The following is a 13,937-nucleotide window of genomic DNA, read 5'->3' as shown; positions in this document are numbered from 1 at the left end:
TTTTTATCATTTTCCTATTAAATTATAATTCTGACTTGCGATCTCTCACTGGTTTGATTTCAAACTAGTACAGACAGTAACCTCTTTCATGACCCATCCCTCATAACTGGGGGATATCTTCTGTTAATGGGCTAGCTGTTAAAACCAGATGTGGCAGTGTTCTTTATCCCTCCCAGGACCCATTCTCCCTCCAGAGGGACATTTTCTGTTAATGGGCCATTGAGTCTCATTGCATGACTGATAAAATTACATCATCCCATTGTGAGGTGCTCCACTCAGGGGGAGGAGCCAAGCATCTAATGCTTGTATATCCTTGGAGACTTGGAACGCCATAGCAGCTTTTCACCACTGAATTCCCAGAGAAGAGAGACCAGATCCATCTATATCACTGGACCTTCAGAGAAAAATTAAGCCCTTCTGTGGGATCATTACTTCAACAGGACCACATCTGTCACTCCAGGAGGACTGCAGCCACCATTTAATTGGACTGCTACCAACACCCTGACCAACAGGGTGTCAGGTTGTATTCTGAGTCTCTCAGTGGGTTGGTTGTTTTTTTTTTTTGGTTTTCTTTTTTGTACTACTGCATTTTTATTTTAATTTTCCTAGTTAAGAACTGTTATTCCTATTCCCATCTCTTTGCCTTAGAGCCCCTTGATTTCAAAAATTATAATAATTAGGGGGTGTTACATTTTTCCATTTCAAGGGAGCTTACAACCTTCTTTAGCATACATCTGTCTTTTCAAACCAAGACAAACAGGAAGGTAAAACTGATAAGGAATTACTCTTGCACATCATTGGTTCTGCAGTACAAGTAGGTACAGATTATTTTGTGTTTCAAAATAATTAGAGAATTTTTACCATCAGTTTTCCAAACAGTGTAACTAATATAATTAAACTATAGAAGATTTGGGACAAAAGTGACACATCTCATGCAAAGAAAACTACTTATATTAAGGGATTACTTTGACCATGAAGCCACTATGAACTATTCTTCTCCCATTCCACATACAGATGTCCATGGTGATTTCCTCATGATGTCTGTAATAGAAGTGTTTGCAGCAGCAGGTGTTGCTTTTTAAATATTGTCCTGTCCCTTCAATTTTGTCTTCTGTCCTCTAGAGCCAACAAATCTCACTTTAACAATTGATGCTGCCTCATTTACAAGGTGTTTCTAAGCAGGTAAGAATTCCTGATGGAATAAACCATTGGAATTCCTGACAGAATAAAGCATTGGTTGTTTAAAAAATTGACTTTGTTGATTACATAGTGTAAGTGGTTTTCTGCATCCTATCACATACAGATTCATAATACTACTATTTTGGAGAAAATGAAAGTAAGCCTTTTCACTGTAATCCAAAAAAACTTTCTCCTGGAACAGCCTGATGAAACTTCAAAGGGTTAATACATAAATAACTAAAGTAATCAGAAAAGTCTGGCAAGGAACCCATAATATGTCCTTGCCTGATAAGAGTAGATTGATTACCTAGATGCCTGCTGCTTTAGAAAATAATTACTCATTATCTTCAAGTGTCTGGATGGTAGGGAGCTTGAAACTCTTTCTCAGACTACTCTTTGAAGCAGCTGCACTGACATTGTGTCTAAATTGATCCCTTTCATATTTCGATTTCCTTAATAATTTACTTAATGGAGCTTCTGCTCCTGTGGGAGTCAGATTTACCGAGCATGGAATTAACAAAATAAATGCAGTTGCTTGTCTAAGGAACAAAGACTAAGATAGCATCTAGCCTATCTCAAGAGATCAGGCCAATGACCCATAAACCCCATTCATGTGGATATTGTACCTGTATATTTGGGATCAAAGGCAGGGAAATTCAGTAGCCTAACCAAAGATTAGCCTCTTCAGTCCCTGCTGAGTATGATAAAACATGGAACAGAAAGGAGAGGAGCTAGAAAGAACCAGCAAGGAATGCTATAGTTTCATGAGATTGATACTGACCTCAACGGAGCAGCACTTGCTCCTCATGTTACAGTCAAAGGATAAGAAAGGAGGAGGGTTAGAAGAACTGCTACCTTGGACTAGCGGAGAACAAACTTTGGGCTGTGTAGGAAAATGGTTCATAGAGTATCTTGGGAGACAGTACTGAAGGGCAAAGAAGTCCAGGAAGGCTAGACATTCTTCCTGTTGTTGACAGCAACAAGTCATCCCTCTTTGTTCAAAGGTGAGCTAGTGGGGAAGAGTAGCAGCCTGGCTGAAAAACAGCTTTGCTGGAGCTCAGGAAAAAATGAGCAGAGTTTATCCCTGCCCCTTGGAAGAAGGGAGCTCAGGAGGACTACATGGATGTTTTGAGGGAGAAAATCAGAAGGGCCAAAATCCAGCAAGAACTTAATCTGGCTACTGCTGTAAAAGACAACAGAAATGTCTCTATAAATACATCAAAAAGAAGGTTAAGGAAAATCTCAATCCTTTATTGGATGCAGGGGGAAACAGTGATAGGAGATGAGGAAAAGACTGAGGTACCTAATGCCTCATGCCCTTTCATCACAACAACCTCAGGCAGTGTTACAGGCTGGGGGCAGAGGGGCTGCAAAGTGGCCCAGCAAAAAATGATCCAGGGGTGCTGGTTGACAGTGGATGAACATAATCCAGTGTGTGTCCAGGTGGCCAAGAAAGCCAAGAGCATCCTGGCCTGTATCAGCAATAGTGTGGAAAAGGAAGTTGGCCATTCTGTCATGAAAGCAGATGAGGAAGTTTATAAAGCCTGTAAAGTAACTGAGACAGAAGACTGAGTGCACAGAAGGGACTAACCAAGGCCCAAAGCAGGAGTGCTATCTGTTCCAATGTAAGCCATTGTGTTGCCAGAAGAAATATAGTAAATATTGTTTCCTGTTTTTTAAAGATAGGTATTGCCCATGTAAGTCATGACAGTACTTTTTTTTTTTTTAAAGGATCATATGAATGAAGAAATTATTTTTAAGGGTTTGACAAACTAAGGAAATGCCACTTGTAGTTACAACACTGTGTTACCCACTGCATGTAACAGAAAAGGTAAGGTAGGACCAGAGACAATGGACAATAACTGAAACACAGGACTTTTACAGAACAACAAGAATTGCTTTTTCACTTGAGAGGGGGACTGAGCATTGGCACAGGTTGCTCAGAGAGGCTGTAGAGTCTCCAGCCTTGGAGACATTCTGAAGACCTTTCAGACATAGACCTAGGCAAATGCCTCGGAGTGGCCTTGCTTAAGCAGAGGGTTGGACCAGATGACCTCCTGAGGTCCCTGCCAATGTTAGCTCTTTTGTGATTCTATGATTCTATGATTCAGAGCAACAGGTCTTGCAATATTGCAGTAATGTCTGTCAGTAATAAACTGACATCAGCCTAAATTCAGCTGTCAGATACATACGGAAAGAGACAGTAATAAGCAGATATCCTAATATTTCCTTTCTTCCTGAGAGGGTAATTTTATTCAGAAGTGACCATATTGGATGCTTGACATTGTTAACTTAAGCACATTTTGCATATAACTTCTTACAGGCTCAGCAATTCAATGTGTTAATAGCCAATTGACCAAGATGCAATCTAAAAAAGAATTTGCCGCTTTTATTCTCACCATCTGAGGAGAGGTACTAATGCCAGACTACATGTAAAAAGATCATTTCTTACTGGAGCACTCTTGTAATTTAAAGCATGTAATTTTTTTCAAGGCATTAAAATTTTTCAAAGGTATTAAAATAAAAAAATTACATGAGGTTGCAGAAAGAACTTCTGGTTTGAAGAGTTACAGTAGGAGAAATTTCTTAATAAGCAGGCAATTGTCTTCAGAATAGAGCTGAGGGAGTCAGAAAGCCTCCTCTTTTTTTATTCTACATTTTTGCACAAATTCGGTTAAACACAAATTAAGTGGCAAAGAAAAATAAAAGAGGTTCCAGTGAAAGTTAATACCTAATGGGAAATAAAGAGTTTGCACTAGTTCCAAAGGCATGTCTCAATCTTTATTTCTTCAGGGAAAACTCCAGCTAAAATTGACGAGGAAAATGTTTCCCCAGTTTTATTATTTCATATTTCTAAGCAGCTTTAATATTTGAGTATATTAAGTATAATTACAAAAAGCCTATTCTTAAAAAAAATATATAAAAATCTTAGAGTGGCAATGAGAGGAAGCAAAGCCAAACCCAATGGCAATGCTTTTCATGTGTTGCTCCTTCTGCAGGATGTTCAGGATACTGTGAAATTACCATGGTTATGATTGATGGGATAAAATGCTTCAGGAAGCAATGACTTCTCTAAAACAGCAACCCTTCCAGACCCACATAGCAGCTGAGCTCTGCAGAAGGTGGTAGATGGATGCAGATCCAGGGCTGACAAGCTGCCCCATTGCTGTCAGGTAGCAGCACTGTGCCTGGAGTGTGTATTACTGGCAGCCAGTCAGGAGGGGGACATGCAGTGTCACTGTGCAGGGCAGAAGTTACATCTTGGGCAGCGATGTGGAAAATGTTAATTTATCCAGTCTTTCCAAAAGACTCATGTATTTGGCTGTCTCCATAGATATTATTTCGGAAGGGCCAATCCTGTTTTTTATAGATATGCTTACTTTTGTTCAAGTAAGCACATGAAAAAAAAGATATCTCTGTGAGGATATGCATGTAACTTTCCATGACAGAGATGTTTCTTCAGATTCCGATACCAGTGTCCTCATGTGACAACATCTTGATGCAAAATATTGAGATGAACAAATGTCTGTGTTTATCTGAAACAGTCTCTTCCAAAATGAGTTCTGTTTTGTATATAAGCTGACAATCTTTTTTGAAACCAGAATATACACCAAAGTCAAGAAATGCAGTCATAAATTATGCCAGGTTAAATTTCCACATTGAAAATATTCTTCCTCATACCTCAAAATCAGTATCCTCTTTTACTGATTCTTCATTTGGATCTCTTTATATATTTGCCACCAAGATGCTCCTTTTCTGATTTGTTACAGATTGTGCTTGGTCTAATAATTATTGCACTGACCAAATATTTCATTAGCCATTATAAAAAACTCCAAATTTTTACTTTGCAGATAGGTAATACCTATCAAGACCTTAGTCCAAAGTATTTCATTTTGGCATAGAAAAACTGCACATAAATGTTGCATACCAGGAGTTGGTGGGGAATCCCATGAGTGGAATACCCTGGGATGAGACCCATGTTTAAGAAATGTTCTCCCACAGTTCCTTTTTGTTTTATGTACCCCAGTTACATCATTCAAGTTACATCATCCCGGTTATGTCACTCCTTGTCCCCACCCCAGAATTATGTCATCCCTGTTTTCCACCCCAGTTCTAGAATGTTCCCCACTCCTGGTTTCCCCACTGGTCCCCATTCTGTCACTCTGCCTTTGGACTCTGATTGGCTGTTGTCCTTTAACCATGCCTCTGCACTGCCCCTGTGCCCTCTACCCATTGGCCCTCATGATGCTCTGCCCTTCCCTGCCGGTATAAGACCCTGGACCATCCTTTGTTCTTGGTTCCCTGACTTTGGTCCCATTTTTGGTGAGGATAATAAACTCCCCAGGAATACCAAACAAAGAACCCCTCTCGTGTCTCTTGTTTGATATTCATAAAGATCACGGTGTGCGAGCGTCTGGTGCATGGAGCTATCCCTTTCCCCGGAGACACAGCTCTTGGGAAGATGGTGGTTTCGGCAGCGCCTGCCATGCTGCTGAACATAAATATGTCACACTTTTTTCTTGTAGTATTTGTTAGTATTTGGCTTTAGAAGGAATTCCTGCAACTGAAGCAGTGCTAAAAATGTCCTACAGATTATATTTCACCATGTGCATGTGTTGATTTTATGTGTATGTATCCCTGAGAAACTATATTCCCTGAAATAATGAAAACTTTCAGCCTTTCTGAGCTGTTAATCCTTAAAGCTACATACTGCTGCTTTCTTTTTGTGCTTCAAATTTTCCAAAGTTGTCTAGGAGATTTAGACACATATTGTCTGTTAATTCTAGTGGTAGACATTTATCTAAATCCCCTACACAACTTTTTATTTTTTTTAAAATTACTCAGGCTTCCTTTTATCTGCTCACTTTCCCTCTGTAATAGCACTGGCTAAGCACTCCCTCTGTTAAAAATATTACCTCTTGGCCACACAAGAGGATTAGACAGTTTTGTACCAGAGGAACCAAAAGGGTGAAACAGTTAGGAAAGAAATATGCAAGTATATCAACTACATTGTATTTTTTTCCAGAAAATACTGTATTTTCAGTAGTGTCTGAGCACATCCTGAAGGCTGGGTGCCTCATATAGTCTGTGACTCTTCTGGCATTAAAATAATGCTAATTGGAAAAAGCCCACAACTGCTATTGCTATTAATATTAATAGCAACATTGTTTATCTTCATACAGTTTTCTCTCTTTCAGTCCATCATAAAGTTATTCTTGAAAGAATTCAAGTAAAAAAAATTCCATTCTTTATACAATTACCATTTGTTGGAGGAACTAAAATATTAAAATCTCCCTTAGGAATAACCTCTCCTTTTAAGAGTTCTCTATCTTTTATTTCAGTCATTTTATATGCGGACTGCAGCAGTGGAAAGGAGAGGTCAAAAGGTGGAAACATTAATGCTTATGTAATCCCCAAAGAGGATTACTCCCCTCACAAGAATGGCTAGTATGACATGTGAAATTAAAGATATTCATTCTGTGTCTCACATCTCTTTTTGTAGAATTGGTGGATCTTTAGAAAAATAAAGCAATATGATAACAACTCAGCTTTTCTCATGGTATCAGCACAGATAGTATTAAAGTCCAAAACCATTTTTTCTAAGCCAAACCAAAGAGCTCTACAGAGCCTCCCTTCCTCTCCCTGTACACTTCTGCCAACTAAAGGATGACAGGTATACAGATTTATTAGAAATAGGAGAAGGAACACCACTTGGATTTTAGCACTTCTATTAGTCCTGGCAAACATGTAGGCATTGCTTTCTCATTTGAACCAGGGCTACACCCATTCCCAGATGGACAGAACACATTTATTGCATTTCTCTGCCAGGATTACACCATCTGAAGCAGTCTACAACATGAGAATAATAAAACCATAATGATTTTCAGGCACAGTACAGGATACTGTATAGGACAAAAAATCACTGAAGAGGTACTTTGTTAAATCATTTTACATGACACTGAATGCAACAGTCAAAGGCACATTATAAGTCTAGTGGAACACAATTATAAAAAACCCCAAAAAACATCATTTTCCTTGGCAGAGCTAGTGAGTGTGCCAACCCAACTTCCAATAAAACTTAATGAGAGAAAGAAAACAATTTCTTAGTGTCAGTGCTAATATTTCAGATCGAATGCTTAATTAAATTGGTATTTACATATCTCATATGAATGCCCAGCTGCTTAAAACCCAACAGGATACCTTCTGAGACATAACTTTGATCAGTGCATTTCCCCACACATGACTGTTTTCATTGTAAATGAGAAAAATTCCTGATAAGAGTTAATTTAAAATCAATGCACTATATTTACACCATAGGATTAGACAGTTAGCAGCTTCACCCGATTCAACCAGTTTACCATCAGGAAAGTTGCCCTAAAAAGTAAGCAAAGTTTAATGTTATCTTGAATTTTACTGATTTGTTCTAAATTTTTAAGTATTTTCTAAAATTTTTTACTTGACATAGTGCAAGTAATACGTGAAAGAAAAATGGTGCTTTTGAATATAATTGAAAAATAGGATTAGCTGGAGTACAGTGCCTCGATTCCACATTTCCTCAGTCACTGGATATAATTAATCATATTTTGAATGTATTTTAATAATGCCTTATTTTAAAAAAAAATAGATGCTAAGATTACTTGTGCTGGTGTTGCATCATTTATATCTTGCTCTGCTGTGCCCTGGATTCTTCTAAGGGACAGAATGTCAACCAGTTTCTGCAGTGACAAAACAACATGATTTAATCTGATTGCCACTGGTGGCATTTTTGTCTCATTTTTCATGGCTCTATCACCCAGGTTCATGATAAACTGCTTCTCATTCTCCACATTTGGATATTGGTTTTCAGTGGCAATTTTTCATACTTGATTTGACTGATGTGATCTTTGCTGCTGTATGCTGACATTTGCTATGATATGACTACCTAGGACTTGAAAGACTATGTCAAATCTGACTTCAGAAAGTTCTATGAGAACAGAAGGTGATTCCAACTACCAGAAGCAATTAGATACATTTGTATCAGCAACCTGCTGTCAGCTGTAGGGTGGTTTCAGAACTAGAGAGGAAATACATATTGGTTTAATATTCCTACCTTCCAACTCCCAGCAGCCAAGTTCTGCAGTGCCCCTGCTGCCCCCTCCAGCGTGTCTGGATTTGAGCACTCAGAAAGAAGTGTGAGGTAGGGTTTGACTATTGAAGGGTGCCACAGCATCTGGATTCCTTTGGGTGGTTCTGCACAGTCTGGGAGAGGTCCTACGCCATCCCACTGTTGGAAAGCACAAATCAGATTGTCAGCAAAGAATAGTGAAACACATTTGAGAATTGCCTCAGTTGAAACTATAACATCAGTGAAGGCATCCATAAAGAGATGTTCTCAATTTTTGTACATCATGTGATTCTTCATGGAAGAACTGAATTTCCTATTCAATATTCCTTATAGATGAGCTGTAAGATTGGAAGAAATCCCAATGTTTTAGCTAGCTGACATAACAAAACCACTTTTCACTGCATGTATTTTTTTTTGTGTGGGAACAAGCCCAATCTTAAGAGGCAAATCTAAAACTTGCATGGGGAGAAGAGATTTTCTTTCCCATCCTTCTCAGTTCCCCATGTTCTCTCTCTTCCCATGAGAGGAAAAATAACACAGAATGCTACTATGGAAAATCAAATCATTCAAGCCCATGAACCCTCCATCACATGAAAGGCACAAGTGTGACAAGTCTTCCTCAACCACACAACTTCTGTCTTCTCACAATGAAAGTGCAGGAGGTATTCAGCCAGCCAGCTGTGAGGTCTGAGACTCCAATGCAATTGGTAGAACCAGCTCTTACAAAACACATTGTTCCTCTCATCACATACAGAGTTTTTCCATGAGAAACAACGCAAGTCTGATATCCAAAATGTGCAATATTTAAACCTGAATAACAGGTAGGTTATTGCACAAAACCCACTCTTACCAGGAGTAAATACTTTATTCCAGGAGGACAGGGATTCTCCTCTCCAGTGGAGCACACAACACTTGCACCTCACATATGAAACATCTCAAAGGAAAATACACAGACTTTCTTTTTGCCTTTTAAACAAAAGTAAGATGTGGAGTGCACTTTCAACAAAATTTTAAATAGAAATCTACTTACATATTTATTGTATATTTTGTTTCATTTTGTACAGATAAAGAGATTTTAATAATTCATGCCACTAGTGCCACTGTTAGGAAGAAGCCTTAACTTTTTTATAAAATATCTTTTCTAACACTCTGACATGTCCACATTGCATAATACAATAAAAAGTAATCCTTTTAGTACCTTGGGTTAGAGATTACTTTGTCTATATAAACAAAAAATCTGTACCATAACATTAAACATTTTCTAAATATACAAATATAGAATAAGTCAAATTACCTACTTGTTTAAATCTGCAACATTTAACTAGTTATGAGTGTACAATAATACTTGCACTGGGAAAGACCTAGAACATCTTGTTCTCAGGAAGTATCAATCATACCTTATTTACACTAACTTTAAAAATAAAATACATACATTTTAAGGGACAATTAGGTCTTCCCTAATAACAAAGAACCCAATTTCAACAAGATTTTGTGTAATTAATACCTTTAGGAATGAAATCTGCTGTTTTTTCCTAAATTAAAGCAGAACAAACACCAGAGTGGAAAGCTAGGGGAGCCATTTCCTACACAAGCAGTTACCAGAAAGGAGCTCAGATGTGAAACTCACTACGATGGACAAATGTTATTCGAAAGAACTGGCATAGCAATGCCCAGAGATGGTTGAGAAAGTAGAGGACAAATGCCTTCTGGAGAAACAATGCCTTCAAATGACACTATTATGGAGCTGTGTCTTTGAAATTTTTAATGCATTTCTGCCCTTAAACCAACAGATTGTTTTTAATGCGACTCAGTTCTTCTTTTTCCTCCTTATAAATCACCAGCCTTGCCAGAAATGAGTGCTTTTCAGCTCATAAAAAATACATTAAAGCTTGATTCTTACTTTAACTCTCAGAATTTAATCATTCACACTGTCAAGATTTTTTTTTTGAAAACAAATGAAAGACATATGTTACAGGTCAAATCTGACCTCACACCAGGTTTAGGTTTTGTACCTTAGTAAGTCTACTATTGAATGACTTGTGATATCCAAGGACACCAATTCAAGTCTTCACTTGTCTCATTCCAACTTGCATGAATTATACATTATGCAACTGAACAGTGTTTGCACAGGGTACATTATTTCAAGGACAAAACACATGAAATGCATCAAATGTATCAGATCTACGCATATGAGGGGGTATATGCTTATGTGAGAATATAATTATTTTTTTTATGCTCAGCTATTTACACTCTTATGATCCCAAGGACTATTGAAAATCAGCTGATATAAATAGGGCCCTATATACATGTTCACGCTGTGCTGGTACGTATAAAGCACTAGAAATGATCTAGATAAATTAATATTTAATGTTGTTTTGCCGTTCTGCCTAGTAATGAGAAAACATTAAAAAAAAAAGGAGACAAATCACTGCATTTCCCTGCCTTTCTTGCAACTCATTTTCAACATGATTGCATTAATTTATCATCAACTGTGAGGGAAGACCTTTTTCTCCAAGATGCTATGATGCCTCAGAGTCCATGTAATAATGATGAAAACCTTTGGTACCACACATGCATGTGCAGTGAAAGCACAGGAAATTCAGTGACCCTGGAAAACTTCCTGCACTGCTCTTCGGATGCTGTGTGTGTGCCCAGAGTGGCTGCACAGGGAGGGTGTACTTCACAGTAGTTGGTATGAGGCCATGTTTTGGATTTGTGCTGGTAACAGTGTTGATAACCCAGGGATGTTTTAGTCACTGCTGGGTAAAACTGACACAGCCTTTTCTGCTCCTCATCCCACCCCATCAGCAAGGAGAATGGGGATGCACAGAGTTGGAAGGGAATACCATCAGGACATCTTACTCCAACTGACCAAGGGGACATTCCATACCACATGGCCTCATGCTGAGAATATAAAGCTATGGGGAAGAAAAAGGAAGGGAGGGCATTCGAAGGGATGGGGCTTGTTAACCCAAATCATTGTTATACACGATGGAGCCCTGCTTTCCCGTGGATGGCTGAGGATGGGAAGTGTTCATGACTGCCCATGGGAAGCGGTGAATGAATTCCTTCCTTTGCTTTGCTTGCAAGTGGGGCTTTTGCCCTCTCCATTAAAGTACTTTTACCTCAGCCCACGTGTTTTCTCACTTTCACTCTTCTTCGCAACCACCCCATTGAGTGAACAGCTGTGTAGGTTTGGTTGCTGACTGGGGTTAAACCATGACACCCGCTGTGCCTGTGGCAGCCTCTTCACTGTAGAGCTTAGGGGCTTCTGGTGTCTTTTGTCTAGCTGAAACCAGTGCCTGAAGCTCAACTGTTGCAGGGCATGCAGAATTGAGACAGATAAGCAAATAAGCTATTGGAAAGGAGATTTGCCTGATCTTCATTAATTTATTTTGTATTTCATAAACATAAATTGCCTGAGAAAAAAAACATTCCCCAAGTGGTATTAGAGTCCATATCTAAAATAGTGGTTAAGGCATGGCAGAAGTTGCTTCACAGTTTGCATTGCTAAATATTTATGAGCTGAGGCAGCATCCTCACCCAGTAAACACCTCTACCCAGTAAATTACTGGAAGAGTTACTGGACTATTGCAGCACATCAGGAATGATCAGGAAGGTCTATTTGAAATAGACTGAGGCTACAGTAGGAGCCTCTGGAAAAGAGGACAACATGCAGTTACTCTTACTAGCTTATACTAAGGAGAAAAAAAAAAAGTCATAAACAAATATTCCTTCCAGGCTTCCCTCCTTCAGCTGAAATTACCCACGTATATTGTGGTTGAAGCTGACAAACTGCTTATTACGTGGGTGAGATACAAATCTCTCATTTCCCGAGACTGGTGTAAAAAAAGGATGAAAGTCAAGAAAAATAAAAAGCCAAATACTAAGGCCTTTTTAGAACAACAGACTTTGGATAGTAAGAGTACTCTAATAAAATTTCCAAATTTTCATAATTGTGAGGAACTTTGAGAGGAGAAAAAGATCACTCATTGAGATTCTGTCCTGTGACACACAACAGATTATCTACCACATTTCTCATTTTAATGAAACTAAATCTATATTTATAGTGCAATTGTACTAAATACCTGGGAAGGCTTCAACTCAGCAAGAGCAGTGCCCTGCGGATTTTGGGGTTTGTACTAACAACCTCAAATTAGTGGGGCTTGCTTTTAAATATGTATCACATGACAATAGGTTTTCCTGTGATAACAAAATAACAGTATTGTATTTTAATTTATTGCATATAAATACTTCCTTTCCCCCAGTCTGCACAAAATACCACTACTTAAAAAATCTAGAAGATTAAAACAAACACTAGCAATGTCTATAACCATCTAGACCTCTCTCCAATGATCCTAGACATTTGGGATAGTCTGATAACACTGTAGCTATGCTCCCTGAACCAGCAGTGACAAAATTCGTATGAGCAATTACACAGTGCTTATGAAAACCATTTCTGAAGTGCCAAAGATTTTAAATTAACAGGCCCTCTAAGATGATACTGGTATCTCATCCTGCATGTCTTAGTGGCTGTGACAGTCTCTGCCAGGTCTCCCTAGACAAGTCAGTCTAATAACCTCTTCTGGACACCTTTGTCCAAGAGGCGAATTGGCCAATGCTGTCAAGCACAGAAATCAGAAATTCAGCAACAAAACTACACCCAAGTCACAGAGCTTGATTTCAGAATCCATGCAGCTGACACTAAGCAGGCAGAAATACCTGTTTACATCAAATACTGTTTACATCAAATCAAACTTCAGTTTAGATATCCAGGCCTAAATAAAGATGGTAAATATAAATACAGGTATGGACACAATGACTACAGGAGCATGGTAGGAAGGGCAGAGCTAATTGCATAAATAATGGTACTCTTCCCAGTTTAATGCAACAACATTTACAATTATAGTAAAGGTGTTTGAAATGCTTTCAAAACATTTCAATGTATTGAATCATTATAATTAAACTCAGATATTAATAAATCTAAATTGTACTTTACATTATACTTTACACTCTTAAAATAGTTGTCAATACCTTTATTCAACTTTTTGTTATTATGCTTAGCTAAGAAGAAAATATTAATTCAGTGTGTGCGTTTTCTCTTTGCTTAAAAAACAGACCCTTCCCAAATGAAAGGGGATGGAGTTAAAGCTGGGAAAACAGTCCTTGGCATGTCATTGCATGCCCTTCTCTCCACAGAAAGCTGAAGCTAACTGGCTTTGCAGTATATTACACAAACTGACAAATACAAATTATATTTAATAAGCCTGCAGTTTTGACTTTGAAAATAAATTGGCTGTACATGACACTGAGAGGCTCACAGAGTATCTGGGAAGATACTGTGTAGGCAAGCAAGAAAGTAGAAATGGTTTTCAAAAAGCTCTGTAAGGATTCGCTCAAGATAGTTGATTCTTGCTACTCAACATTTGACATAATCACCTTGTGCAAGACGAGGAAGCAACAACTGGAAATAATACTTTTTCTGAGCAAAGACGTATTGGCAACACAACCTTTCATCCCTAATCACAGTTCAAATTATTGGTTAAACCCAGGACCTGCCACCATTTCTCTGCTTCTGTGCTCATTAGCTTGATATGGCTTGGTAGAGTATGAAGTATACTTGGTAAAATAGTGGTCTCACTACATGAAAAGA

The 13,937-nt window shown here is 38.3% G+C and overlaps 1 protein-coding gene across 6 annotated transcripts in view; it reads right to left on the bottom strand.

Moving 5' to 3' along the window:
- Positions 1-13,937, bottom strand: part of CTNND2 (catenin delta 2) — a 701,753-nt gene that overhangs the window by 81,309 nt on the left and 606,507 nt on the right. For all 6 annotated transcript variants that reach the window (XM_015653580.3, XM_015653594.2, XM_015653620.2 and 3 more), the window contains one exon: positions 8,270-8,443. In XM_015653580.3, the coding sequence (XP_015509066.1) occupies positions 8,270-8,443 (174 nt within the window). The remainder of the gene's footprint in view (positions 1-8,269; positions 8,444-13,937) is intronic.

The sequence above is a fragment of the Parus major genome, chromosome 2, assembly GCF_001522545.3.
Source record: "Parus major isolate Abel chromosome 2, Parus_major1.1, whole genome shotgun sequence".
Lineage (NCBI taxonomy): Eukaryota > Metazoa > Chordata > Aves > Passeriformes > Paridae > Parus > Parus major.
Note: the sequence above shows the minus strand (reverse complement) of the source record. Positions and strands in the feature narration are given on the sequence as shown.